We start from the raw sequence: 23,391 nt of genomic DNA on the forward strand, positions 1-23,391 counted from the left end.
AGCTTGGAATGCTTGGAAGATAATATACTTTAGCTTTCTGAACCTGCTTCTTAAATGCACCAGTCCTCCAAAACCTTGGCATCATTTCCAAGATTCTTTATTCCATGGTTATTACCAAAAAAAATCTCCTTCCACAACTCCCACCCCTGGATTGCTTGAAATATAGTTTATTTGCAAGTTATTAGTTACATATTTACAGAGTAAAGCAAGAGCATGGATCTTCTGTTGGGTTGTTTGTACTGACTCCTGACCTGGTCTCAACACATTGCAAGACCAGCATCAAGCGCTCATCTCTGACTCTTGGTTCTTTCCACCTTGGGATGCCACAGTTGCTACTGGCATCAGGGATGGAAGTGGAGGACAGTTATCACTTACTGAGCATCTATTATGTGCCATAGTTAACACCCATTTCACAGATGAGGCAACTGCGGTTCAGAGCTAGGATTTCAATCAGGGCTGTCTGACTCTGAAGCCAGGGTTCTCTCCTCACAGGCTCAGCCCTGCTCTTGGCTAGGACCACAGGTTAGTGGTGCACCCTGGCCTGGTGTCTGGAAAACGGGTAGATCCAAGGGGTCGATGGTTAGTGAGGGCATCAAGACCATAGTGAAAGAAAGAGGGAGGCTCCCTCCACCGGGAGGCTCACTGTCCACCACACCCCCAAATGCAGCCGGACACCCCTTTAGCCTCCTGGATCTGGAACAGAAACAGAGAGCAGGCCCTGCGGCCAAGAAAGGGGGCGGAGCAGCCATAGAAAGCGGATTCGGGCCACCACTCAGGGAGCCCAGGCGTCTGAGGGGACAATCGCTCCGTGCGCCAGGAGCCCCTGCTCTGGCTCCGCGTGGCACTTCCGATCCCCGGCCACAGGCAGCTGCACTCCCCAGCCGCGCGCCCCGCCCCCGGGCGCCCGGCGCCCCAGCTCCGACCCGCGCCCGGCCCCGCCCCGCCCCGTGTGCCCACCCCCGGCCCGCCCCGCCGCCCCCTCGCCCGGCTCCCGCGGAGTCCCGGAGCGTCACTGCGCGGGCGGGCTGACCGACCCACCGGCAGTGGGCACCGGGGGCGCTGGCGCGTCAGCGGCTCCGCTCTCCAGCTTGCAGCCTCGCGCTCCCGGAGCCAGCGGTCCAGGCGGCGGCGCCGCGCAGGGGACCCGGAACCGGCGGGAGGGAGGCTGCTAGGCGTGGAGGCGGCAGCGGCGGCGGCGGCGGGAGCCGGCCGGTGCTCCGACAGCCCGGGGCGCACCCTAGCCTCGCCGCCCTCAGCCTGGGACTTCGGGCTTGGGCGCTTGCCCAGCCCGCTTCTCAGCGCGGCCACATGGCTCCACTCCGCGCGCTGCTATCTTGCCTGCTGCCTTTGCACTGTGCGCTTTGCGCCGCCGCGGGCAGCCGGACCCCAGGTGCGTGCGGGTTGGGCGCGCGGGGGCCCGTGGGGCCCGGGGTGCTCGCGGTCAGGGTGGCCCAAGGTTGCTCCAGTTACCCGGTCAGGGTTCCCGCGGGTGGGAGGCAGTGTGCACACTCTGGGCTGATTTGCTCTCTTTTCTTCCCCTGTGCCACAGCACTGTCCAGTGATTTCTCTCCATTTCTAGCACTAGAAGTAGACAGAGACCCCAGGAGAGAATTTGGGATCATCGAGTCTCTTCTTAGGAGCAGCGTGTCTGTCTCTTTGTCTCTCTGTGTTTCTTCTTTCCCCCCTTTCCCAGTTTGTTTCTCTGTCCTGTGTGTCTTTCTCGTTCAGTGTCTTCTCTGTCTCCAACTTGTGTGAGCATGGGTGCAAGGTGTGTGTGTGTGTGTGTGTGTGTGTGACTGTTACATACCCAGAATAAGGCTAACAGGTGATTGCCTCCTACTGCAGACCGTACAGGGCAGTCATGCTCCTGCACAGAAACACACATCCTTCCACTGCCCCCAACCTAGCATTGTCAAACGCTGCGGACACAGGCCTCTTGCATACAGACCAGATACACTCCACTCCTGCCCTGCAGCATGGGGTACCCTCCTGGTGGCTCTGAACATGGGGAGGAGTCTCTGGTCATTTCCAGGCAGGGTGCCTCCTTTTCTGTGAGCCTTGTTCATGCGCCAGAGTGGGTCCTCTCTTGCAGCAGTCTTGGGGGTCCTCTGCTATAATGGGGATGAAACTAGAACTGTGGGCATGGGGAATTTTCAGGAAACACCACTTTCTATGTTTTATCAGTGACATGAACTGGGGAGACGAGAGGTAGAGCTGTGTGGAAATGAAAATTCCTCCCAAACTCGCATTCATGAATCACCAGGCCTGGAAGCCAGGGAGCTGTCATTCCTGCCCAGCCTGGCTGGGCTCAAGGAGAGCTGTGTGAGGATGGGCCTGCTGGCATGTGGCCTGGAGCATGGGGCCATGACCTCACAGTTAATTCAGCCCAAGTGGGCAGGTCATCCCCTGTATATCCTTTTATTTTTGAAGATCTATATTTATCCAGTTTGGGGCTCGGCCATACAGAAATCTCAGTGGCCCCTGTCCTGCTTTAAAAAGTTTTCTTTCTAACCTTGGAAAAATAGAGAACTGGGCATTCCCTCCCTCCCCTCTGCAGCCCCACCTTCTCCTTGACACGCGCCCACGGTCCCCTGGGTTTCTAGGTGTGTTTGTTTTGCCAGCTGCGTTCTTGGAAGCTTGGGGAGGAGGGCCCTACCCCAGCCTGGGGTGGTGACTTCAGCACGCTGCGGAGTTTGGGCAGATCTGCCCTTCCCTTTATTTGCCCTGTTGGCTTTTGGGGAATTTTAGTCCTTTTCTGGGCAGAGTCCAAGGTTGGAAGTCTTGTCGCTAGTGACCAGGCTCTGTCTGGTATCATTTGCTTTCTTCTGCTAAGTTTAAAAAGGACCTGGGGGCTACAGGGAGTGATATTTGCACAAAGTACCTGCATATCCTTCATCCAAGTGTAGGAATCCTGGAGCTCAGGAAGCAATGGATGGAAAATGGGTGAACTCGGGCTAACGGGGCCATCTAAGGGTGACACTCAGGGTTCCTATCCCTCCCTGCCCTAGTGGGATTTCCGACTTCTCCTTACCTCTGCACTGACTGCATTGAAGTGACTCTTTGTTTACCTCCGACAGAGCTGCACCTCTCTGGAAAGCTCAGTGACTATGGTGTGACAGTGCCCTGCAGCACAGACTTTCGGGGACGCTTCCTCTCCCACGTGGTATCTGGCCCAGCAGCAGCCTCTGCAGAGAGCATGGTAGTGGACACGCCACCCACACTACCACGACACTCCAGTCACCTCCGGGTGGCTCGCAGCCCTCTGCACCCAGGAGGGACCCTGTGGCATGGCAGGGCGGGGCGCCACTCCCTCTACTTCAATGTCACTGTTTTCGGGAAGGAACTGCACCTGCGCCTGTGGCCCAATCGGAGGTTGATAGTGCCAGGAGCTTCAGTGGAGTGGCAGGAGGATTTTCGGGAGCTGTTCCGGCAGCCCTTACGGCAGGAGTGTGTGTACACTGGAGGTGTCACTGGAATGCCTGGGGCAGCTGTTGCCATCAGCAACTGTGACGGATTGGTAAGGGATGAGACTTTCATTAAGTTGCATCCTCCCCCTCCTGTGCCCCGCTCACGTGGTTTTGAGATTGCTATGGGCATGTTTTGCAGTCTGGGCCAAGGCAGGGGTGGTGCTGCCTTCCTGAGGGAGTGCCGCCTGCCCCCACGGGCCACTAGGTTCACGCTCTGCCAGTTGTGAAGTGGCCGAGTTGGGATGGTGCCTTTATCATGCCCACCCCGTGGCTTTTTCTCCCGTCACCCTCCATGGACCCCCCTGGATCACAAGCTGTCTGGCTGGTATCTCTGAGTGTAGAGAAACACCGGGGTGAGGAAGCCAGGCTCTGGAGTCTGACTGCTGGGGTTGGAATTGTGGCTGAGCCGCTGCCTAGCTGTGAGGATTTGGATGAGTTCACCTCTCTGTGGTTCTTTCCCTTGTTTATTTTGCACACATTTACTGTTCTAGGTGCTGGGGGTACGGTGGTGCCTGAGGCAGACGTGGCTTCTGCTCTCCTGGAGCTGACCTGCGGGTGTTAAGGATGTGGCCTGCCTAACTGGGCAGTGCACTGGAGGCTGCCCCTGCCTGGCTCATGGTGCGGGCACAGTTAGTGGCTGCTATTATGTCCTATAACATTGTGATGTCATGTCCTTCCTCTTCTCCTCCCTGTCTCTCCTCCCAGAGCCAGCCTGCTCTTTCCTGGCTGCTCTGTGTGGCCCCTCTCCTAGGACCCTCACTGCTTCCACACTGCTTCCCAGAGTCTGGGGCGCCTCTGCTGGTTGGCTCCACATTGCAAACCAGAAAGCCATGGGGGGCGCTGTCTTTCTTGCCCCCACCTGGGGCTGGCTCTCGTTCCCCTCGCTGCTCCTCCTCAGTGTGCAGGCCCTTGTGAGCTGGCACAGCAGCCTCAGGGTCCTGTTCGGCGGCTCTTCCCTGCCCCAGAGACACCAGATGTGAGCTGATGGGTCCCAGGAAGAGGCCTGCTTGCTCCTCTGCCCTCCAGCTTTGAGACCGAGAACATTTGAGATGGGGAGGGCTTGTGGGTTCCTTCCTCACTGACAGGGCGGGGAGCATTTGTCACCATCGTCCCACGTGTAGGAGAAGTCTTACCTGCTGATTTCGTGGCTGCCTCTGTCTAAACCAGCGCTTTCCACCTTTTATCATGATGTACCCCTAAATGTTTTAGACATTTCCCCCCTAATCATCAGTCCACCTCAGGATGAGGTGGGTATTTTTTTTTGTTGTTTGTTTGTTTTGTTTTTTTAGAGGTGGATTTTCACTATGTTGTCCAGGCTGGAGTGCAGTGGCTATTCACAGGCACAAACACAAGGTACTGCAGACTTGAACTCCCGGCCTCCAGCCATCCTCCTGCCTCCGCATCCCAGGAGCTGGGGCTATAGGTGCATGTCACTGTGCCTGGCTTTCCTCACGCAATTTTAATACCACAGATATACTGAAGATCTGTTTCTACACTGTATATCTATCTGGGCTTTATATGTTTTTACCTTCCCCAGAATCAATTTTCACCCCATTGAAGGTGATAGGGCCCTCATGGAGAGGGCTTATCTACATGGTAATTGGTTTTCGTAGTTGAGCATGCGGTAGAATCACCTGAGCACCTTGTCAGGGGTGCAGAATCTGCCTCTCGGGGGAGGGACCAGGATCTGATCGACACCAAACTCTGCAGGTGAACTGACGCAAAAGTTCCTGAGAGCGGGCTTTGAGAAAGCAGATTGTCAGAGCAGCTGGGGGAGCCTAAGGCCTTGTCAGGTGTCCGGGCTAAGCCTCCGCTGACAGCCCACTTTGGCTCTGTGGCTCTGTGCCACAGGGGCCCTTGGCCACTCCGCTGGCTAGAGCTATGCCATGGCCACAAGTTTTGGTTGAGAATCCCAAGTGATGTCAGGAATCATCCAGGGATACAGTATCCATGCAGATAGAGAGACAGAAAGTGCTGGTGCAAGCCAGCAGCTGAACTGAATTAGATGGTGAATTCCTTCTAAAGTCATCACACAGGTAGGCCGTAAGCTCCTCAGTGACAGGGCTAGGGCTCCTGCTTCTCTGACTGCCCTCCTGAAGTGAGGCACAGAGGAGATGTTTAATATGCTGAGAACCTAAACTAAAGATGACTGTCACTGACAATAAGTAACTCCCCACCCCCTTTGCATCCTGAAAACCTCCCTTGTCATTGAACCAGCTTAGCAGCCTGTTGACAAGTAGTAACTGACCGCTAGGTGCCACAGGGATCAGGGCCATGAAGGGCCCTGAGCTAGCACTCCTGAAGCACGAGCACATGGCTCCATGGTGTAGCGTATATGGTGACAAGTCATCATGCTCTGGTTTTGGGGGCTGGCAGATGGTGGAGGTGGGACTGTTCAGTGGGGCTGGGGCTGGACATTCCTCAGAGGGTGTTGCTGATTTTCGGTGGCCTCTGAGTCAATGTTCTTCTTAGCAGTGTGACCTTGGGCAAGTCACCCCCCATTTCTGAGCTTTACTCTTCTCATTTGTCCAAAGAGGGGCTATGCTTGATGTTCCCTGGAAGATGGGAATCGATTCTGTGTGGCATTTGCTGAAGCGGGATCGGGTCTCAGAGGCTGTCCAGGTACAGGCTTCGGGAGGCTTGCTCTGTAGCTGGTACAGAACTGAGGCTCCAGGAATTGACTTTCCTGGGTCCCCCGCCCCTTGGTGAGGGGCAGAAATGGACTTTACTGGGCTGAGCTTCAGGCTGGACCACAACATGTACCCTGGCTGTTTCCAGAGGCCAGTCCTCCAGTCCAGTATCTGGACGCCTCCCCCTCCAGGCCCTGGGAGTGGTACTCCCTGACTGCCTTCCACTGGGGCTGCCAGCACAGAGGTCACCCCAGGCTGGGATTCCTCGACTTTCCGCCCACTCCAAGAAACTGCTCTGTGTCCCATGACAGCAAGGGGCTGTGTCCCAGTGACCCAGCTGAGCTCACCTTTGGACTCAAAGGCCATGGTGTAGCATTTCTGATGATAAGATTGAATTCTGCATCTTTACATGGTCTCTGGATTTTAATCCCATATTCTCTAACATCTCAAATGCCAAAGTCATTCATTTCAAAAAATATGTACTGAGTGCTGACCATGGACAAGGTCCACAGGGAGATCATAAAAAAAGAAAGTGACACAGATAATGACAGCAACAGTAACCAGTCCTTCCTTTGGCCTAGACACAGCATGCATGTGTGTATGGGCTTTTATTAACTCCATCCATCTGTAGATGAGGAAACTGAGTCATAGGCGGAGATACGAAGAACAGATAGCTTCCATTAGCACAGGACTTTATAGTTTACAAAACTCTTTCGCTTCCTTCAATCTTGTGAAGTGTGTTTGCAGATATTGTTATTACTCCTGCTTTGCAAAGAGTCAGGTCCCTGTCCTCGAGGAACTTGGGTGCCATGCAGGGGGAAACCTACCAGTAGTTTCAACATTCACCTGGTTTTCTAGAACACAGTGGGGATGGGTGCTCAGTAAATGAGAGTGATTGTTTTCTTTAATGTCAGAGAAGGTGACATTTGAACTGGGCTTTGAAGGATGAGTAGAAGTTTGCTGGGGCCAGAGGGTGGGGAGGGCCCCCTGGGCAGGGGGAAGAGCTTGAGCAGGCTAGCGATGGTTGGACAGAGGAAGGAGCACCATGTCAGGTGGGGCTGGGGAGTGGACACTAGAAGACACGCTGGGCAGGGGGGCTTGGTCTCACCTTGAAGGAAGGGTAGGATGGAAGAGGGGGTGTGGGGCAGGGATGCGGCAGCTTGCTCTCTTGAAGAGGCTGGGCTGGGAGTTGAGAGATGTGGCTATGTGTTTCTGAGCAAGCTGGCCCCTTCTCTGGGCCTCAGTTGCCACGTTGGTGCATTAAGGAAGCTGGAATGAGTAAGCTCAGACCCATTCCAGCTCTGGCATTGGTGCTTTGTGGCATGGGGCTGACCTTGCTGGAGTTTGGAACCAGGACTCAGGCCCCTGTAAACCTGTAGTTGGCGGCTCCCTCCTGCACTGCGGTTAATTCATGCCTAACAGTGGGGTATGGGATACTTCATCTTAATTCCCACCCACTGTTCTGGAGGGCCTTCTGTGTGTCCTAGCTGTGGGAGGGGAAAGAGAAAGATTTAGGAATGAAAAAGCAGGGCCCTTGCCCTGGAGGAGCTCGTAGGCTAATGGGGACCCAGATATAAAAGCAAACTTGAGAATCTGGTGAGAGGCAGCAGGAGAAGGACCCGTTTAGTTTGGTTAGGGCACCTAGGAAGGCTCCCCGGAGGAGGTAGCAATTGCTCAAGACTGTTCAGACATTGTAAACATGAAAGATAGTGCCAGGCTCCTGACCGGCAGAAAGAATGACCCAGCCAGTCCTGAGGATATTCAGGGGCAGGAAATAAGGGATGTGGGGGCGGGGCCTGGTCCTGCCTGCAAAGTGCTTCCTCTGGGGTTGGGAGCAGCGAGCTTGGGATGTTGTTAGACTTGAGAGTCCCAGACTGGGAATGTGTCCAGGTATCAGCAGTGACCTGATGGGCCACTCTTCAGAGCCACTAACACTCTGCACCTGGGAGGAACATGGGGTGGGGACCAGTTCTTCGTGGATCCTGGAGAAGTTGTGGCGTGCAAGGATGGGGTCAGCAGAGTGGGGTCCCTGCTTCTAAGCAGAGCTGCATGCTCACTCTGCCCGTCTAGAATCCAGGCCACCAGCCTCCTGAAGGGTTGCTTCTCCTACGGCCCTCTCTGCCTCCCTAGGTCCTGGGGCCTGATGCCCTGTGACGGGGTGATGGGGGCTTGGCTGCACCGTGTTTCCCCCTTTGCCTTCAGTGCCTCTGTGAGTCAGGGCCTGGCGCGGAAGCAGCCACACGTGTAAGATTTGTCACCATCTGGTTCTGTTTTCCACTCTCTGCAGATCTTGCATTTTTGATGGGTTATACGGAGTAGACCCTGGCAGACGGCTTTGGGAGGGATGGGGGAGGCTGCATCCCAGCCCAGCTGCTCACCACTGAACACGTCACAGAAGCTCTTTGAGCACCTCCCTTTTGTCTTTAAAATGGGACTACAGTGTAATGTAGGGTAGGGCTGGGGGAGTTGAGAACTTCAGGGTAAGGGGCCTCTTTATGGGAGGCTGAAAATATTCCAAAATGATGGCAGTGGTTACACAATCCTGTGAATATACTAAAAACAATTACAATATGCACTTTAAGTGGGTGAATTATATGGTATGTTATATCTCAACAAACCTATTACTGGCTGGGTACGGTGGCTCATGACTGTAATCCCAGCACTTTGGGAGGCTGAGGCGGGTGGATCACCTGAGGTTGGGAGTTCGAGACCAGCCTGGCCAACATGGAGAAACCCCGCCTCCACTAAAAATACAAAATTAGCCGGGTGTGGTGGGGATGTCGGTAACCCCAGCTACTCAGGAGGCTGAGGCGGGAGAATTGCTTGAGGCGGAGGTTGCAGTGAGCCAAGATTGCGCCATTGCACTCCAGCCTGGGCAACAAGAATGAAACTCTGTCTCAAAAAATAAATAAATAAATAAATAAAATAAAATAAAATAAATAAACCTGTTACTAAAAGCACCTGGCCTATGGAAGGGCCCCATGAAAGGTGGTGTTCGTAATTCCAAGGAAATAGTCTAGGTTGGGGGAAAGAGCAGGATGTGCTCACTACAGCTCAGACAGCTGTGAGAACTTGAGCGAGCGTCTTCATCTCGCTGTGCTTAAATTCCTCATCTGTAGGAAGGGCAGAGGAACAGCTGTCTATGGGGTTGTTCAGAGGACTAAATGAGATAACGCAAAGTGCAGGACGTGGTTTATGGCAGGGCCTTAAAAAATGGATAAAAGTCTGCAACCTCCGCCTCCTGGGTTCAAGTGATTCTCCTGTCTCAGCCTCCTGAGCAGTTGGGACTACAGGCATGCACCACCGTGCCCAGCTAATTTTTTTATTTTTAGTACAGTCAGAGTTTCACCATGTTGGCCCCACTGGTCTCAAAATCCTGACCTCAGCCTCGGCTGATCCACCTGCCTCGGCCTCCCAAAGTGCTGGGATTACAGGCATGAGCCACTGCACCTGGCCAATCATGATTACTTTGTAACAGTAACTATTAATAATGATAAATATTACAAATACCATCAGAGTCCCTTTACTGCAATGATATATAGATCACTGGTGTTATCCCCTTGGCCAGGTCCTGGGGATGCGGGGATGAAACTCAGCCCCCTGCCCCTGTACTCCAGGAGCCCACGGTTTAAAGGGGAGGCTAAACTGCGCAGTAGACAGTAAAAAGCAACACAGACCATACTAAGCTTCGGTGATTTGTGGGAATACAGGGAAGCATAGTGCATACCAGGGGTGGCTTGGAGGTGAGTACTGAGAAGGAGGGGTGCTCAGGAAAGGCTTCCAGGGTAGGGGACATTTGGGCTGGGTTTTAAAGGATCAGTAGGAGTTTTCAAAGCCATGGAGTGAAAATTGTAGTCATTCTGTAGGGAAGGAAATCCTGTGTCTCTGCAGGATTCAGGAAATGGCAGGTCATTTCAGACCTCCATAGGAGATGGGGAGTGGTGAAAATGTAATTGGAAAATGTCAACCTCACCACGGAGCTTGGCCTTTTTCCTGCTATCATGGGGAGCCATGGAGGTTTGTAAACAGGAGTCACATCAGTGTTTGAGAAAGCCACTCATCCTTCCAGCTCGATGCTGCTGCACAGCAGACTTGTCTGTGGCTTTTTGGTCTCCTGTGCCAAACAGCTGTCCTTGCCCCGGGGGCTGCTCTTGACTGGCTGGATGAGTGAGTAGGTGTCCTGGGGGCGCCTTGGGAAGCCACAGTCAGCTCCACATTCCAGCTTGTTTTGGAGGTGTGGAGTGTGGAGGCTTGGAGTCTCACTGTGACCGACCCCCTCCCAGACACCCAGCAGGCTTGTCCCCTTACATCTTGACCTGCAGGCCTCCTGCCCTCACACGTGTGTGCCTAAAGACCCTGGGAGGGGCAGGGGGCACCAGAGCGTTGTGTCTGACCCCACATTGGTGCAGGCCTTGCTGCCTTGCTGACCTGCCTCTCTAGCCTTATGGGCTCCAGCTTACAGACTACTGTCCCCACCCCTGCCCTGCCTAGGCTGGCCTGCTCTCGCCTCACTTTTCAGCCCCCTGCCTTTGCTGTGCTGTTCACACCTTCCCTGTCCCCTCACTTGATGTATCGCCCATTTCAACTACCAGTTCCTAGAAATCAGAGACTGTGTTAAATGTGTGCATTTCCTGGAGCATTGAGCATAAGGCTGGGCCCCTGGGTTGGAGGGGCAGGAGGTGGAAATTTCAGATGCACCAGGAGTAAGTAGGTAACAGAAGAAAGAGAAGAGGACCGGGTAGTCATAGGGATGGTGGGATTATGGCAGACGGGAGAGGAGCTGCCCACTCCTGTGCCACTCTGATATTGTAAGAGCTTTGAGTATTTTAGGAGAAATGGGAAATATGGATTTTTAGGTTTACTTTACTTTTTAATAAGTGTTCTAATTCTTAAGCCATTGTATGAACCAAACCCAGCAAGGCAGTTAGCTGGAGGCCTTGGGTTGCTTGTGAGCTCAGCAGCACGTGCTGGGGTGAGTGTGACCCTGGAACCAGACCGCCTGGACTGAAATCTCAGCTCTGCCTGTTACATGCCGTGACCCTGGGCAGTTAGCTCGCCTCTGTGTGGTTCGGTTTTCTCATCTGTAAAGTGGGGATCATAATAGTAATCACTTCATAGAGTTGTCATGTGTGTAAAGGGCATAGTGCAGTCCCCCGTACACTCAGCTATTGCTATTACATGGTGTGGATTACTGGTTGGTTGAGTCTACCAGGTCTGAGGGGATGGCAGCAGGAAAGAAGAAGTCAAGAGCACCCCATTTACCATCGTGCTGAACACGGTGAAACCCCGTCTCTACTAAAAATACAAAAACATTAGCTGGGCATGGTGGCAGGTGCCTGTAGTCCCAGCTCTCGGGAGGCTGAGGCAGGAGAATGGTGTGAACCCAGGAGGCAGAGCTTGCAATGAGCCAAGATCAGGCCACTGCACTCCAGCCTGGGCGACAGAGCGAGACTCCATCTCCAAAAAAAAAAAAAAGAGCATCCCATTTTCTGGCTTCCACTCCCAGAGGTGTCTCTGAGTTTTCAGTGGGGCACACACTGAAGTGGGGGGCTGGTCCTGGCCTCAAGCCTGTTAGTTTTCTCAGGGTGCACCTTGCTTCTCCCTCAGTTTGCTGCTGGCCCTGAACATTTCCACTTGTAGTTCCCAGAGGCGCAGGGCAGGGTGTGGTCACCTGTGTGTCCTCGTGACCCAGCACCGGGTCTGCTGGACAACCGTCTGGGTGAGGAGGCATAAACTCCTGTTTTTGTGTTTTTAACCCCAGTTAGATGAGGGGACAGCATCTGTCATCCTCTCCGTGGCTGTCTGGCCATCTGCTCCTAGGCCAGAGGTGGTGACTGCTGAGGCACGCACACTGCCATTTGCCCTCCTGTGCCCTGGCAGGCCCTGCAGGCCTGCTGTGGCACGCTGTCCCCGGGCCTCAGACCCCCCTGCACGTGCTCACGCAGTCACTCTCCGCAGTCACTCTCCATGGTCACTCTCCGCGGGCCTCAGATCCCCCTGCATGTGCTCATGCAGTCACTCTCTGCAGTCACTCTCCGTGGGCCTCAGATCCCCCTGCACGTGCTCACGCAGTCACTCTCCATGGTCACTCTCCGCGGGCCTCAGATCCGTCTGCACGTGCTCATGCAGTCACTTTCCTCGGGCCTCAGATCCCCCTGCACGTGCTCACGCAGTCACTCTCCATGGTCACTCTCCGCGGGCCTCAGATCCGTCTGCACGTGCTCATGCAGTCACTTTCCTCGGGCCTCAGATCCCCCTGCACGTGCTCACGCAGTCACTCTCCATGGTCACTCTCCGCGGGCCTCAGATCCGTCTGCACGTGCTCATGCAGTCACTTTCCTCGGGCCTCAGATCCGTCTGCACGTGCTCACGCAGTCACTCTCCATGGTCACTCTTCGTGGGCCTCAGATCCCCCTGCATGTGCTCATGCAGTCACTCTCCGTGGGCCTCAGATCCCCCTGCACGTGCTCACGCAGTCACTCTCCGTGGGCCTACCGGGCATGCAGGGGAAACCCATTTACCTCCCCGCCCTCAGCACTGCCTTCGTGAGCAAGTCTCTGTCTTCAGGGTGCACACCCTCTCTGAGAGTGCGAGCTGGTTTCTCATGTTTGCCACTTAGATAACCCAGTTTACTGGGAAATACTGGGTACCTCTTGGCAATTTGTGTTTGCAGCACACAAAACAAGAAAGGGACTCTTTGGAGAGAAAGGGGGCTTTTCCTGACCCGCCTGCCAGGGTGACTGTGGGTCTTCAGTGTGGAGAGAGGAAGTCACTGCTTCCTGATGGTGGCAATGTGAGGGCCTGGAGGACACAGAAGGACTGTAGTATGCATGGGAGTGTCTTGACCCCAGCCAAATCTCAGGAGGCGGGCAGCACAGGCTCTCCTGGGGAAATAGGCAGGGTGGGGAAACTGAGTAACCATCAGTTCTCATTCTTGTGTAACAAACCAGTCTAAAACTTGGAACTGAAAATAACATTGTGTCCTTCCTCATAACTCTGTGGGTGGGCTGGGAGGTTCCTCCACTGCCTGCTTCCAGCCCTGTTCACTTGGCTGTGCTCTGCTGAAGGGTGAGCTGGGCTGGAAGGCCCAAGCTGGCTTCTTTTACATGACCAACATAGTGCTGGCTGTTGGCCGGGCGGCCTCAGTTCTCTCTGTGGTCAGTCATCCTCCAGTAGGCAGTCTCAGGGTAGCATTCCAAGAGGGGGAAGGTGGAAGCTGGAAAACCCCTTGAGGCCTAGCCTTGGGAGTTGCATGTATTAGTTCATTCTTGCGCTGCTATAAAGAAATAACTGGGGCCGGGTGCGGTGGCTCACGCCTGTAATCCCAGCACTTTGGGAGGCTGAGGCAGGTGGATCATGAGGTCAGGAGATCGAGACCATCCTGGCTAACACAGTGAAACCCCGTCTCTACTAAAAATACAAAAATTTAGCCAGGCATAGTGGCGGGCACCTGTAGTCCCAGCTGCTCGGGAGGCTGAGGCAGGAGAATGGTGTGAACCTGGGAGGCGGAGCTTGCAGTGAGCTGGGATCTCACCACTGCACTCCAGCCTGGGCGACAAAGTGAGACTCCGTCTCAAAAAAAAAAAAAAAAGAAATAACTGGGGCTGGGTAATTTAGAAAGAAAAAAGGTTTAATCAGCTCACAGTTCTGCAGGTTGTACAGGAAGCATAGCGGCTTCCGCTTCTGAGGAGGCCTCAGGAAGCTTCTAATCACAGCAGAAGGCAAAGGAGAGCGAAGTATCTCACATGGCGGGAGGAAGACAGAAAGGAGGGGGATGCTACACACTTTTAAACAACCAGATCTCACTCACTGTCACAGTAACAGCCAAGAAGATGGTGCTAAACCATTCATGGGAAACTGACTCTGTGATTCAGTCACCCCCTAGCAGGCCCCACCTCCAACATTAGGGATTACAATTTGAAATGAGATTTGGTGGGGACACAGATCCAAACCATATCGTGGAATAAGGTCACTTCTGCACATTCTGCTGGTCAGTGCAAGCCATAAAGCTGGACAAAATTTTCCAAGAGTGGGGAAATGGACTCTTCCATTTGAGGGAAGGAGTGGTAAAGTCTCATTGTAAAAAGGCTGTGTACAGAAACAAGAGGACTGAATGCAGCCATCTTTGCAAACATTCTTCCACATTGCTCCTAGGCAAGTGATTTGACATCTCTAAGCCTCGGTTTATGTATCTGTGAAGTGGGTGTCCCTACCTCATAGTTTTGCGGGTTAGAAATTATGCACTTAAAGTGCTGCCACAGTGCCTGGAACAATAAAAGTTAGCATTTCTTCTTCTTATTGCTGATGTCTTAGGGTAAATAAGGAAACTGAGGCAGGATCCACAGCAGGTGTGTCTCTAGCTTTCTGGGTGCCCATGCCAGGGCTCTTCCCCCTGCTTTCCAGAGGCCCCCTCCTGTCTGGGCTGCTGTGTGAGTGGAGGCCCAGGGCCTGGGTCCTGGGTCCTGGGTGGTTTTCCAGTCCTCCAGCCAGTCTGATCTTGCAGTTTTACCTCCCTTGTCTCCTCATGACCATGCCTCACTGTCTGCCTTGGATTAATAACTTATTTATGATATGGAATAAAAGCCAGACATCACCTCACTGCGGCTCCTCCAGAGCAGAGCTGGCCTCCCATTCCAGCAAGGGCTGGTTTTATTTTTCTTCCTCTGTGTCTTCAGGCACTGGCTGGGGGGAAGGCGGCTGGGGGCTGTTCAGCAGGCTGGTGAGAGTGATGGCTGTGCTTGCCTCTGCATCTGCCTCCCAGCCCCAGGGTGGTACAGGCCCAGGGTGGTACAGCCCCAGGGTGGTACAGGCCCAGGGTGGGCTCTCAGTGAGGGTCCAGGAGATTCCACATTCCCAGGCACTGCAATGGAAAGTTCCCAAACTATCCACCAGGCCCAGCATTCCATTTTCAGCATGTGGGTCTTGCCCTGCTTTCAAAGCCCTAAAAACAACAACAGTGATAATATTTACCTGCTGCTTCATCCTTAGCAACACTCAGGAGGTCCCTGTCAACATAAGCTCAGGCGCTTGCAGATACCCTTGTGTTATGAAAACCTACATGGATCCCAGCTCAGCGTAATTTCCACCATTCACCCTGACTTTGGCCTGAGTTGGAGACAGCTGTGGCTGGAAGAGGCTTTGGGGGCTTCTAGCTCCCTCTTCATTTTCCAGCGGAGAAAGCTGAGGCTCAAGTTGGGGAGGAGATCCAGGGTCATGGAGTAGCAGTTGAGTGTCAGGTGTCAGGGTGCACAAGGACCAAGGTTCCTTCCTCCCAGGCAATGTTCCTCCCGCAGTTCCAGGCAGCCTCTCCTGTCAGTGGAAAGACCAAGTGTATGTGAACAGAGCCTCAAGGTCGTAAACTGTGTGCTGTTCCCTGATACGATAGCTGTGGCAACCGCTTCAGCATGATGAATGCTAAAAGTGATTGGTCTAATGGTGGTGGGGGGTGAAGGGGCCGGGGGCACTGCGTAGAGGTGTTTATGAGGCTCCCACTGTGATGGGGAGGGCTGCTCAACTTCTCATGTCATTGTCTTCCCTGAAACTGGGAGGCCAACTAAGAAAAACAGATGTCAACGGCCCAGTTAGTGGGATTTGATGCTCGAATGGAACCTTCTGGTGTTTCTCAGACTCAAGCCACCAGTGCTGCTGTTTTATCCATTTTCAACATATTGGAGGGGGAGAGGGCTGCTGTTATGTACACATTACTCGTCATGGAACATTTAAAAACCCTGCAGTCTAATTTTCTTCTGCTTTCAGTAACACGGCTGATGGGGCAGTAGAACAGGCCCCTTTTTAGAGAAATGTCTGGAGGTGAGATCGTTTGTTAGGACCAGGTTGGTCTGAATGCAAACTCTGTTCCCAACGGGTGGCTGAAGGCCTTTGTCAGCCTTTGCTTTTAAGCCAGCCACATATTTACACCTTTGGTCTGTCCAGAAACAGCCTGTCACTTTCCCCTCCAAGCCACACTCACCCCCCAGGCAGAGGTTCACATCCACCCCTCAAGGCTGGCAGGGTTCCACACTCAGAGTTAGCTCCTCCAGTCCGAAGAGGCCTGTGTTCCACAGCCTGGCCTACTGCTGGCCTGGGTGCATCGTGCCTTTGAGATGTTGTCACTTCATAATTCATAGTCCCTGCATAGGGAGATGCTAGGTAAAATATGCCGTCCCCTAATCCACGGCCACAATTTTGGGGAGGTGGACCTCTCACAAGGGTGGTATGCCCAAGGGAGTTTGTTTTAAGGCCTGACCCAAAGGATGCTTGTTTAGCATGGTTTCATTCCAGAGTCAGCTGCACAGCATCAACCGGTTCATCCCCCTGAAGCTCATGTCTAGAAGAGGGAAAGAGATACTGGGACAGGGACAGAGCACCTGCCAAGAGCCGCTGCCACGGAGCACAGAGGAGGGAGCAGTGATGGGGTGGCCTTTGAGCTGAGTGAAAGGGGCATTCCCAGTGGGGTGCACAGCAGGGGCGAAGGCACGGAGGCCCGTGGGAACCGTGGCTCTGGTACAGAACCGATCCTGTGTGGCTCCAGTGTGGGGATTTTTGTTGCTGGTAATTCTAAAAGGGAAACAAACACAGCATAATAAGAATAACCACCACTGGGGTGGTGTGAGCCACCTCCTGTCTCTCCCAGATGGTGGCATTCGCTTCCCTGCACTCCCTTGCCCCTGCAGTCTGTTCGCCAACAGCGGCCCGGGCACTCCTGTTACAATCCGAGTCCTCCGTGGTTCGCGGCACTCCTCAGGGAGAAGCCAACCAGTCCCCGGGCCGCCATTGCTCCTCCTCACTGCCTTCCCTGAAGGGAACATTCCTCCCCAGGGACTGCCAGGGCCTGCCCCTCAGACCCCTCAGGCTTTCACTCGAATGTCACCTTCGGACGTCCTCCCTGGCAACCATATTCACAGTTTCAAGCTCCAATCCTTTCTCTTCTCCATGGCTCCTTCCACTTGGTATGTCACATATTTCTAGTTATTTATTGCCTGTCTCCACCCTGCTATAGAACGTTAGCTCCATGCAAAGAGGAATTTTTGTCTGTATCCCCAGCACCTAGATCAGGGGCTTCTCAGTCACCATCTGATGAATGAATGAGTGAATATGTGCTATTGCAGGCAATGGTTTAGGAGAAGCAAGTTACAGAGACATAGGTGAACATGCGAAGGGAGGGGGTCTGGTGGCTGCAGTGTGGGCATTTGTGTTGCTAGTGCCTGGCAGGTGAACTGTCAGAGTGGGGCCAAATCTGGAACCTGTGCTAGTGGTGCTGGTCCCTGGGCAGGGTTAAGTATAGGACTGTACCACCTGTCTGGGGTCTTCTGGCCAATTGTGCTTCATCTGCTCCTTCCACCCTTTGCAGAGGAGACTGGCCAGTGATACCTGGAGGATCATTGTGTCATTAGGAGTCACTCGTGGGGCTAGAGCTAGCCTGGCATTCTCCTGTGCTCACCTACATTCCGGAGGGAACCTGTCTCTCGGCCACTGCCAAGCCCCTCATCAGTGGCTCATTACAGACCAGGCTGAGTATCAGATGCAGTGATAAACATTTACGTGCATGGTCTTACGTGGCAGACATGGTTTAAAACTAGTCAGCGACCCCCTGGGCCAGGCTGCTGTAGGGTTCATTCAGAGGGGAGGCCTCGCTGGGACAGTGACCTGTCGGGCCCTCTCTTGGGCCTGCTTTCCCAAGAGAAAAGCAATAGGTGCTACACCTACTGCCAAGGTTGTAGCACCTTTCCTGGTGCTGCTCACCATCAGCTGGTGTGCGTCTGAGCAGCAGGGTTCAAACTGTAAGGCCTCCATGCAGGGTGCTGTTCCTCCACTCAGGGCCTGGCAGCCACACCGCCTGCTGGCACTTGAGGGCTGCTTCCTGTCTCCTCATCCCGGAGCCATGGCTGCTGCCAGCACTCAGGGCCAAGCAGTGGCCAGGCAGAGCTCCTTTGCCGAGCTTGGTGGGCTATGGTGGTGACAGAGAGGGAAGCCTCAGAGCCGTGTGGCTCCTGGGCACTGGGGAATGGAATCTGAGGGCGGCTGCCGGCCTGGCAAGGTCTGCTCTGAGTCTGGATGGGCTCCAGAGTGAGGGGTTTGCAGCAGAAGGCAGTCTCTGAGCACCTACAGGTCCTGCCTCTGGGCCAGGACATCTGCCGGTTGGCAAGGGAAGAGGAGTAGAAATAAAAAGTGACCACTCCTCCTTTAAGAACTTCAAGCTTTTGGTCGGGCACAGTGGCTCACGCCTGTAATCCTAGCACTTTGGGAGGCCAAGGTGGGCGGATCCCTTGAGGTCAGGGGTTCAGTTGGTCATGGCCAACATGGTGAAACCCCGCGTCTGCTAAAAATACAAAAAATTAGCTGGGTGTGGATGCGCGCCTGTAGTCCCAGCTACTCGGGAAACTGAGGTGGGAGAGTCGCTTGAACCTGGGAGGCAGAGGTTTCAGTGAGCAGAGATCGTGCCACTGCACTCCAGTCTGGGGACAGAATGAGACCCTGTTAAAACAAAAACAAAAACAAAAACAAAAAACAGAACTTCAAGGTTTTGATGATCTGAGCAACTCTGTTCTCCAAGGTGCCAGAGGACAGAGCTAGTCATCACCTTCATCATCAACATCAGCACAGAGGGACTACTAATAATTGTCCTCACTCTCTGCACTGTGGACCCCCAGCTTGGATGGCTGTGACAGCATTGACTGGTCCTTGGCCACTCAGCAGGTCACAGCTGCTCCCTCTACCTCCCGAGGTCTAGATGGCCTAGAGGATACATTATATTTGTTTCCCTTTTTTTAAACTTTGTTTAGGGAATGGGAGTTGATTCTGTGTTCATGTGGTAGGCACACACTCGGTGCAGAATAGGTGTGCCTTTTGAGATAAGGACATCATAGAAAAGTCAGAAAATACCTGAAAGTTTAAAGAGAAAGAAATTGCCTACCATCTCATTGCCTAGAGGCAATTCCCTAACAGCTGGGTATGTTTCTGCCCAACCTTTTGTCTGCAGGTCTTCTTTTTCACCTCTAACATCATCCTCTACCAGTCCCTTTTTGGGGGGTAAGGACTTTTCCCCTTAGGACGTTCACCACTGGTATTCTTTTTTTTCTTGAGGACTTCTTTCCACTTACAGGCAGGAGATCTGGCCATGTGTGGTAGTTCATTTTTATGTTGCTATAAGGAAATATCTGGGGCTGGGCAATTTATAAAGAAGAATTTTAGTTGGCTCATGATTCTGCAGGCTGTACAAGCATGGCTCTAGCACCTGCTTCTGGTGAGAGCCTCAGGAAGTCTGCAGTCATGGTGGGAGGGAAGAGGAGCTGGCATGCCACATGGTGACATCGAAAGCAAAATAGATGGGGGAGGTGCCACACACTTTACGCAACTAGATCTCGTGTGAACTGAACGAGAACTCACCACCAAAGAGATGGTGCTAAACCATTCATGAGGGATCTGCCCCCATGGTCCAATCACCTCCCACCAGGCCCCGCCTCTAACACTGGAAATCACATTTCAACATGAGATTTGGAGGGGACAAACATCCAAACTGTATCAGCATGTCAAAGCCAGGCCATAGCAGAGCCAGGAGCTACATACAAACCCTCCTGTGGTTCCAGAATGTCACCCCCAGCACTGATCCTGTGGGTTCCCTTCCTGAGCCACCGGGGCTTCCAGGCATATTTCAAAGTGACAATGGTGATCATGAGAATCATGGCCGCAGATGCAAACACTAACATGGCCCTCGTGGCATGCTTGGGACCATCCTAGGTGCCTTAGGTGTATTGCTTTCTCAGAACAGCCCTACAAGATGGTTGTGGTTATAATCCTGAAGCACAAGGATGTTAAGTAAGTGTCCCAGCATTACATGATCTGAGAGTGGTAGAGCCAGCATTTGAACTCAGGAACTCTCTGGCTCTAGGATCTCTGCATTTACCCACCACATTGCTTCTCCCCTGAGAAAGACTTTTGCTGCAAATGCACTGGGCTCAGCAAGACCTCAGTAGCCTTTCACCCAGCATCTCCCAGGGTGTGGGACCTGCAGAGGTCATGACCTTGGGAACTGTGGCCATGTGGTCATCCCAGATAACTATCTCCAGCTGGCGGAGGCTCGCTGCTTCCTGGTGTTTCTTTGAGCCTTTGGCTTGTGGCAGCGCTGATGCTGCTGGTATGGGGCGCCGTGCAGATGTACGTGGCAGAGCGTGCCAGTTGTGGACAAGCCTGGCAGCTTTCAGCCCCATCCTCCAAGAGCTCCTTCTTCCTGCCTGTCCCCAAGGCTGCAGCTCAGTCTGAATCAGCTTTCAGACTTTCTTTGGCTTGGGCCGAGGACTTGGCAGCCCCAGCCTCCAGCAGAGCTCCTGTGGCTTGAGGCTTCCACATCAGGTTTGAATTAGATGAAATCTCAGTGTCGGCAGGCTTTCATCCCAGCCTCGCTGACTCCCGCTTCCGTGGTAGCAGGCAGTCTGCGTGCCACATGCGTGTCGTCTCTGCATGAATGTCTGCTGGAGCGTTTGTCGTCTGTGTGAGTCACCCCTTTGTGTGTCCTCTCTGTGCCTGTGTATTATCTCTGTGCGTGTTTCTCGCCTCCGTTCATGCATGTTATCTTTTTAATTAATAGCTTTATTGAGATATAATTCACATACCATGCAATTCACCCATTTAAAATATGCAATTCAGTGGTTTTAAAAATTATATTCACAGATATCTGCAATCATCACTGCAGTCAACTGTAGACCATTTTCATCACCTAACAAAGAGACTATGTGGCCTTTAGCTATTCACCCCCAATCCGACATGACCCCAGCCGCTGGCAGTGACGAATCTACTTCTATCTCTGCGGATCTGCCTATTCTATTTGTATGAAGACACTTCATACAAACAGAATCATGTAATATGTGACCTTTTGCATCTGGCTTCTTTCTACTTGGCATATTTTCAAGGTTCATCCATCTTGTAGCATATATCAGTACTTCATTCCTTTCTACGGCAAAATAACATTTCATCGTATGGCTATATATATACATATATATAGTGTGTCCATTTATCCATTGACGGGCATTTGACTTGTTTCCATCTTTTGACTACTAGGAATAATGCTACGAACAACTTTTTTTTGCGTGGGCATGTGTTTTATTTCTCTTGGGTGCTTACACTTTGGAAGTGGAATAGCTGGATCATGTGGTAATGCCGTTTAATCACTGGAGGAGTATTGCCAGACTGTTTTCAAAGTGGCTGTGCTATTTTACATTCCCACCAATGTATGAGGGTTCCAGTTTCTCCACGTCCTTGCCAACACTGGTTATCTGACTTTCTGATTCAAGCCATCCTATTTCTTTGTGGTTTGGATTTGCCTTTCCCTGATGACTGATGATATTGAACATCTTTTCATGTGCTTACTGCTGTTTGTAGATCTTTCTTGGAGAAATGTGTGTTCAGATCCTTTTCCTACTTTAGAACTGGGTTGTCTTTTAGTGATTGTGTTGTGAGAGTTCTTTACATATTCCAGATACAAGTCCCTTATCAGGCGAGGAGAGGCCGGTCTCTCATGTCTTTTTGCACCCCAACCTCACCCCCATCAAGCTCAGCAAGCAGTGTGTGCTTCATAAACACTTAAGGACATGTTGAGGGAGGAAGAGATCTGGGTCACTCTGAAGAGTCCCTGCAGGAGCCGTGGTTCCAGGGTGTGGGGGTGTGAGGGGTGGGGCTGCCTCTCCTACCTGCCGTGAATCAGAGACAACAGCCCCGGATGACCCGTTAGAGATTCTGGCCACTGCAGGTTATGTAGGGCGTTGCTTTCAGCTGAACTGACTGATGGACCTGCCAGGGTTGGGGGACTTGAAAAGACCTAGATCACTGAGCCTGTCCCTCCTCCTTGATTTTGGGGTAGAGCAACTGGGAAAATGGCAGTGTCATTTACTGAGATGGGGAAGACAAGGGGAGGAGTGGGTCTGGAAGTCAAACTTAGAGTTCTGCTCCAAAGTTTGAGATGCCCAGTGGAGATCCAGTCTCTATCAAGGAGGCTGTTGGATAATCATAAAGGAATTCCAGGAGGAGCCAGGGCCGGGGATGTAAATTGGAAGTCATTTGCAGCCATGCAGTACCCAAAGCCATGGACCTGGGGACGTGCCAGGGAGAGCTGATGATTGCAGGAGCTGTGTGAGACCAGGACAAAGAAGTGATTGCTGGCCATGGCCATGTGGTAGTCACAGGTGAGCAGTTTCCAGGAAGTGGTGGCTCTAGAAGGCCACTTGGGGTGGGTAGAGGAGAAGCCAGGGGGCATGGAGGTGGTGCGTGTAGACAACACTTTCTGCTGTGGAGGGAAGCAGTGACATGGGCAGTGGTTGGGCAGGGATGGGAGGTAGGGAGTTTCAAAGATGGGGGACACTCGAGTGTGCTTGGATGCGGATAGTAATGGTCTTGTAGAAAGGAAAGTGTGATGGAACTGGAAAGGGGGTGCTAACTGCAGGAGCTGAGTCCTTGAGGAGGTGACAGAGAGGTGATCCTGAGCACAGAGTGGAAGGGGGACACATCCAGCCACAGTAGAGGAGAGGGGGCCCAGCTGTGGGAGGACACTGGCACTGGCACAACAGGGTGATGGGAGCCTTGGAGTATGAGACTGGGGGTGGGGCAGTGTTGGGGGTCTGAGCCATTTGGGAGAGCTGGGACACAGAATGTTAAGCTGTTAGTCTTAACAGGGAAGTGCAGCAGAACCTCAGCTTCATGCTCACGTGAGGTGAGCTGCTGATTTCAAGTGAGACCAGTAGGCACCTGTGTGCACGCGTAGAGTAGGTGGATGGTCGGGCTGAACCAGGGTGGAGAAGAATGCAGGGAAAGAGGGTGAGAGAGTATGGGTGTTTGCAAGATAATTATTGTGCAACTAGACCTAGATGTCCAAGGTGGTGAGAAGGGAAGTGAGGAAGTAAGGATCATATCTTGGAGGTCCCGATGAAGTTTAATAATAACTGGAGCCAAGTGCTAGGGTTAGGTGAGCAGGGCAGTGGGGGAAGGGAAGGAGCCGCCTGCGGTCAAGGTTTCTGGGTTGTAGCAGCCCATGTGGTCTAGCCAAGGAGTGTGGCTGGCAGTGACTGGGAACAGTGCATGCAGATGCAGGTGGCCCTATTGAGGTGAAGCGGCCACCCGTTGAAGAATCTGGTGGAAGCCATTTCTGATCCTTGTGTGTATCACTCCGGCATCCAGTTGCTGGGTTTTCTTTTGTTTCCTACAGTGGAACAGTTTCAAGCTGGATTTGCTGGAGGCCTAGAACCTGAGACAGCATCAAGGGGTGTCCGTGGAAGTAAAGCCCTTGTGATAGAAGTTCCAGAACAAGT

The 23,391-nt window shown here is 53.0% G+C and overlaps 1 protein-coding gene across 2 annotated transcripts in view; it reads left to right on the forward strand.

Moving 5' to 3' along the window:
• Positions 1-1,011: 1,011 nt before the first annotated feature.
• The window catches only part of LOC105466067 (ADAM metallopeptidase with thrombospondin type 1 motif 14), an 87,814-nt gene continuing 65,434 nt past the window's right edge, over positions 1,012-23,391 (forward strand). For both annotated transcript variants that reach the window (XM_011714945.3, XM_011714946.3), the window contains exons 1-2: positions 1,012-1,390; positions 3,078-3,517. In XM_011714945.3, the coding sequence (XP_011713247.2) occupies positions 1,309-1,390; positions 3,078-3,517 (522 nt within the window). In that variant the 5' untranslated portion in view covers positions 1,012-1,308. The remainder of the gene's footprint in view (positions 1,391-3,077; positions 3,518-23,391) is intronic.

Source organism: Macaca nemestrina, chromosome 9 (assembly GCF_043159975.1).
Source record: "Macaca nemestrina isolate mMacNem1 chromosome 9, mMacNem.hap1, whole genome shotgun sequence".
Lineage (NCBI taxonomy): Eukaryota > Metazoa > Chordata > Mammalia > Primates > Cercopithecidae > Macaca > Macaca nemestrina.